The sequence below is a fragment of the Gasterosteus aculeatus genome, chromosome 13 (genome assembly GCF_964276395.1).
Source record: "Gasterosteus aculeatus chromosome 13, fGasAcu3.hap1.1, whole genome shotgun sequence".
Lineage (NCBI taxonomy): Eukaryota > Metazoa > Chordata > Actinopteri > Perciformes > Gasterosteidae > Gasterosteus > Gasterosteus aculeatus.
In genome coordinates this window covers 14,836,973-14,843,163 of record NC_135701.1, presented here as the reverse complement: position 1 = coordinate 14,843,163, position 6,191 = coordinate 14,836,973, and the positions used below count along the sequence as shown (strand labels likewise).

The following is a 6,191-nucleotide window of genomic DNA, read 5'->3' as shown; positions in this document are numbered from 1 at the left end:
ACCACCAACTTGAAATAAGATTAAAAAGTGATTATTTAAGCATTTTAGGATAAAAAATGTCTTGAAGTTAGCTGGAAATACTCATATTATGCATTGTTTTACTCATAAGAAGTGCTTTTGTATCATAACTAATCTAAATTCAAGTGCTTTTAACTTAATGTTAGCTCTACAATAGTGATACTGTTCTAAATTTAAGACAAACGCATACTTCAATGAAAACAAGTTGTGCATTAAACAAACAAATATTTTATTTGCATAAGAAAGAGCATGCCTCTTTAGCTCTGAAATGCAGGAGGGAGCAAACAATTCTTACAATACAGTGCAGTCAGTCAGTTACACTGTGCCTGCAGCACCAGTCATGTTTTGGCGCAGTGTGTATGGCACTGTAATAAAATACTAATAATAGTAAAAAAACATAGCAAAACATGACATATATGTGTAACACATGGATTACAGTCAGACATAATCATCTGACCTCTGTCTCCTCAATACACTTACAATGTGCTTATTATTGCAACAAGTTATGGGTCTTGGGCTAACATTAACATAAATATTTGACCACTGTGTCCCTCAATAGATCAACAACATTGTTATTATTGCGACCTTAACATTGGGAAACATTTGCTAAATAAGAATGGAAACGGCTTTACTTGCCAACAAAAGCTTTCCAGTCAGCCATGCCCTTCTTGAAAGATGGTGTGAGGTCTCGCTCATGGATTGTGTCCAAGAGAACCTCCGTTTTTATGACAGAGAGCAGAGTGGCTACGCACCTGGGGTAAGTAAGGTGTAGAGCATAATAGTAGGCCGTAAGGTATAAAACACCCTGTGTTACCTTGTCTTTTGGGAGCGTAGTTATCAGCACATCTCCTACAGCCAGGAGGCAGTTGGACAAACTCACAATAAGGACTGGGCAGGAGAGACGACGTTTCTTCAAATAGTCATTGGGGTCTTCTTTTTCCTTAAACACATAAAATGGACATCTTTCCATCAGGATAAAGAAAAATTCAGAGGAGGAGCTATGGTTTTCTTTTACATCAGTGATTTTAGTGGTACTTGAGGAGTCCAATATTTACTGAGGTGGCACACTGTCTAAGAAGCTTTAGAACCACAGATATAAAGAATATCAGAATGTGTCTGTGGGTCTACTGCAAAACATTGTGTTGCTTAACACACTGTATTTGAATCTATATAAATGTATTTACATTTGTTGGGCTAGGCCAGTCTTTTTAGGTCTTCACTAGGTCAATAAAAACTATTAACCAAGTAGTGCATTCATTTTGCTTACCTTGAGGACATGCACAAGAGCCTCACTCACATGTCCTAACTTCTTCAGAGGAGCAGATGAAGAGGGGGACAATGAAGGCAGCACACGTAGGATACTGAGAGCCTGTTCAATTGTTGAGGATAATATGTGTAATACAAGGTCAAATCTGACCAACAGTTTACAACATCTGCTAAAATACAAAAAAAGTTACACAAATCATGCGATAGCCACCACAGATGAAAAGAAGACACTAGCACATAAACCTGCCTAATGTCCACCCTAATAACATCAAACATCATTGCTTACCTTTGTCCATTCCTACTGAGGGTTTCAGCAGCTTTTTCCACACACCAAAAAACTGCACCTTCTGGCAGAAGTCGTCCCATCTTCCCTTCAGCTCATCAATGTAATGGATGTTATTTTTGTCCAGAATGCGTTGAAGCTCCTCCATCACCTATCCAACATACAAATAAAGACATTTGACTGCATTGGGTAGGATACAGAAATTGGCATACAAGACATTGTTTTGTGTGGTGCCATGTTTTAAATTATGCTTAGTCAATAATGACTTACATGTCCAATGTCCTCTGGAATTTTCTTGTGTCTGTCCTCCTCGCAAAAAGAATCAATGAATGCTCTTCTGGCTGAAAATTCCAAATCCAGGAGCTGAGAGACGGACTCACGGTTTGGAGTTTTCTTCTTACGCAAAGATGCGGGCATCTTAGATGAAGGACAGAAATATACATAATTAAATACATGGCATTAATTCATAGAAATTAGTAACTTTATAAATAATATGGTAGCAATTAGTTTGAGTCTTCCAGTTTATTAGTCTTCCAATCAAAAGAAGTGTAAACTATGAACACCACACAATGGTAAATTTGTAAATGTAATGTTAGAACTCACATCTGGCATTGTTGCCCGAGTCAGGGGTGCTACTCCCTTCAGAAGGGAAGTCTTGAATGCTTGAATGCTACCCCCTTTTGAGGGGAGATCCAGAATGACTGTTGAGTCACTTGAATCAAATTCATCTGGGTCAGTCAGGTTGGCACTTTAGCTCCTCGAGTCGGCGCCTCTTTGGATTGGTCTTTTGGGGTGATCTCAAATTTTTCAATCTTTTGTATAGCTGTGAGTACACAGTAACCTGTGACAAGAAAAATTCAAATAAATGCTTCAAACATCAAACATGCACCTGGATGCATTTGACCTACCCATGCATACTTGCTGCTCAGGTCTCGGCCCTGCAGCATGGGGTAGTACAGCACTGTTCGCTTTGCCATAGCTGTTATTTCTGGCTTTGACGGGTATCTGTCTCTGTCCCCCGTTGCCCTCAGGATTGCGATCATACTGGTCATGGTGTTTCGGATGAGCCGACATCTGAGGTCCTTTGACATTTGGCAGTTTCTCTCTTCGCCGGCCTTCGCCAACTCAAAATATTGTTTTCGGCATTGCTCTAGTTTGGTGTCAGTGTGCAATACATATTCGGGGAAGGATAACTTCACAACATTTTCAGGTGTTGTGTGCTTTGCGGGACATCTTTTTACTTGAGTGGATGTCTGAGATAGGGGTGACCCAATCATAGAAGTAGAACTGCTCGTTGATTTTGAGTCTACAGTTTCCTGTAAAATAAAAGATAATTAAGTATTTGTAAAAGCAACTTTTAATTTATACTGTCTTAACACAAATTGTGATGCAGCATTGACAACTCCACTAAGGTTATAACAATAATCCTAAATAGTTTGTGTTAATATTCTCCTTTTAGTGATAATGAAGGTAGGTTTAGTGATTGCCTTATGGTGTTGGATATAAATACTTACTAAACAAGCAGAAAATGAATGAACTTCATCATCAAAAAATGTAAATACACATGATATAACAATAGATAAAGAAATGACATACCTCAGTGGATTATGCATCACATCAGAGTGGTAAATTAAACATTTTAATCAGTCGTAACTCTCTTAATTCTGAAGCAATTTTAATTCAAATTTACTGAATGTATATAGCAATCTACATTTTTTAGAAACTCATAAAAGCATACATTCTAAATAATTTATATTTTAAGTTGTGGTTATTCCGAATGTTTTAGTATAATAGAACAGAGTAGATCCACCCCAGTAACTGGATTTAATTGAAACACGTAACCAGTATAAAGTTAAATTTATCCAATTTATAATAAAACCATTCCATTCAAATCTGTTCAGAATTAAGAGTTACTACCGATTTTATAGAGAGGACTGCAAGTCTTAATCTGTTTAAATTTAGCTGATCTTAACCTCTCTGATGAATCATAAGTATTGCAAAGTAGGTTTTTACTTAAAAGGGATTTTTCTTGGTGTTACTGGTGCAAAATAAATATGACGAAAAATTAATAACCACGTTAAAAATGTATATTTGACTACGTTACCTCTTAAAGTCGACACCGTGACGTCATCAAGTTCGTCCATGCTGTTAGCAGTTTTAGCTAGCAAGTTAAATAACGTTAGCTAACGTTAGCTAGCAAGATAGCTAGCTAACGTTAGCTTGTGCTCGGCTGCAACAGTGTACACAACAAATAATATTAAATATAATATTTAAAATGTATTGGACTAAAAAAACTGAGATATTCGATACAACTTAACCTGCAATGAAATACGAATTCAAACCGTCTCGGACGAGGCAGCTTAATTACGCACCTGTAACGTTCCCTCCAGTGAGCCGTCTGTGTTCCGTACTGCGCATGCCCAACTTTCAACAGACACGACAAACGAGTAAGACGTCTCACTCCTTCAAAGAACTAGTGACTGTATTATGCTCACTGTATTATGCTCAGATTTTGAATAAAACGCGTTGTTTTTCAGAGACGGAAATAGTAGTGGAGTGTGTCCTCTCTCTTTTTTGTTTAATCTTTAATGAGGACTAACGTAAAATAGCGGGACAGCCTGCCCACTGCTGAGCCGTAGACTGCTACCATTTACAAAACAGGGGTTTATGGCATTAATTATTTTTTTCAAATTAATTAAAAACAACTAGTTTTTGAGTGTTTTTAGGAATGTGTTATATTTGTGTATAGCTTGACTAAATTGTTGCCCATTTCAGATGAATTATTCTGTAAAGATAACTAAATAAGAACTTGATAAACTACCGGTAATTTCTCCCGGGCTGGATATAACGTGTTGGCTTGCTGCACTCGCCTTAACGTTAGGAACCTTGCTCCTCCAAGATGATCTGCCGTTGTTTCATATGCTACATTTTTGTGGCGTTTACACTGAAAAACATTGAGTCACATCAACTCTTTACACAGTCGCAGCCCTGACTTTCGCATAGTGTGTGGCATTGATGGCTGTCCTAGTGACTATATGAGTGTATAACATAACATGATTCAGACACATTCTGGGGACCTTGGTCAACTGAAGAGTGATGTGATGGGAGTATTTGACCAGTTTAATGACCCTTTCAGTCAAATCGCTACAACACATTTGCAGGATAAAACAATCAAAGAACTGTTACAGCCAGTTGAACCAGAGACGATTATATAAAAAAATACGGTATGTTATGAGAGTTCTTACCATTGAACACCATTACTTTTATTATATACCATTGTTGAAGTTTGGAACAGCTGTTAATGCATCCAAGAGTTCTTGCAATGATTGATCAGGGGCCACAGCCATGCCGGGATGGATTTTTTCACGATTGTATTGATGGAGACATTTTTAAAATCACACCCACTGTTTTTGAGAGTCCCCACAGCATTGCAATTCATTTTATATACAAATGAAATTGAATTGTGCAATCCTCTTGGATCTCGGGCAAGCAAAAACAAATTGTTATTGATTTATTACACCTTAGGTAACATCAACCCTAAATACAGATCAAGACTTGCTGCCATTCGTCTGCTTGCCATGGTAAAATCAAAAGATATTTCTGATTGTGGTATTGATAAGGTGCTTGAGAGCATTAATTGTGACTTGATTGAGCTGTATGATAGTGTTAAAAGTTGTCACTGCAAATGGTGAGAAGACAATTTTTGGGGCGCTTATGACTGTGTGTGGAGACACTCTAGCTCAACATGAAGTGGCTGGATTTAAGGAAGGAGTAGGATTTGCTTACAGTAAATGCAGACACTTGAATGCAACTTTGACGACATGCAGGAGCAATTTAATGAAGATTTGTTTGTTAAAAGGACCATGACAAGTCATATCGACAATGTAGAGACATTAAAAAAGCAAGCACTGACTTTCTGGTATTATATGGTATTAATAGGAGAAGCAAATTAACAGAATTTCCTCACTTTGATATAATCAAACTCCACAAGACATCATGCATATTATTCTTGAAGGTGTTGCCCCAAATTAAATCAAATGTGTTTTAAACCATTTTGTGCTTTCAGAGCATATGGAGTTAGACGCATTCAACAGTGCAATTATTGTTATCCTTTACTCTCTTTTGGATGTAAGAGATAAGCCTTGCCCCATATCGGTCAATACACTGTCATCAAATGACAATAAACTGAAACAGTCAGCAGGGCAGATGCTGGTTTTGTTAAAGAGCATGCATGAATGTAGTCAGAATGTGCATGAGACACATCCAATTTTTTCAAGTCAAGTTGATATCGGCCCAGTCTCTGAGGTTCAAAATGTTCACTACGTAGAAGGAAAGATTAAAGACTTCTTAGAAATACAGAACCTTCAACATATAGTTTCGGTAAAGTGGATAATGCAACATGGAAATAAGTGTAGATGTGAGAAAACTTTGGTTATTTGTAATGTCATCAATAGTACTCCAGAGTCTGGACTTGTGAAAAACATCTACATAGTAAATTCTTCACTGTATTGTTTTGAATGCCAGCCTCTCTCTATAAATGAGTGGAATGATCATTATTTATCTTATGAGGTACAAGTTCCCTACCTAGCTCAAGCCAATATTTTTGTGGATGCTGATAAACTTG

General features: G+C 37.3%; 1 protein-coding gene across 1 annotated transcript; it reads right to left on the bottom strand.

Annotated features, from left to right (window-relative positions):
* Positions 1 to 226: 226 nt before the first annotated feature.
* Positions 227 to 3,976, bottom strand: LOC120819857 (uncharacterized). Its single transcript, XM_078086862.1, has 5 exons — positions 2,171 to 3,976; positions 1,838 to 1,984; positions 1,571 to 1,718; positions 1,286 to 1,387; positions 227 to 958 (listed from the first exon to the last, which is right to left on the bottom strand). The coding sequence occupies exons 1-4, from the start codon at positions 2,177 to 2,179 to the stop codon at positions 1,308 to 1,310; spliced, it is 384 nt and encodes a 127-aa protein (XP_077942988.1). The 5' UTR covers positions 2,180 to 3,976; the 3' UTR covers positions 227 to 958; positions 1,286 to 1,307.
* Between the last annotated feature and the right edge of the window lie 2,215 nt (positions 3,977 to 6,191).

Bases quoted from the DNA above. Each gene is read 5' to 3' on its own strand.
- LOC120819857 (XM_078086862.1), bottom strand. The intron at 1,719-1,837 runs GTAAGTCATTAT...TATGTTGGATAG, and splicing joins TTCCAGAGGACATTGGACAT to GTGATGGAGGAGCTTCAACG. The intron at 1,388-1,570 runs GTAAGCAATGAT...ACAATTGAACAG, and splicing joins CTCAGTAGGAATGGACAAAG to GCTCTCAGTATCCTACGTGT.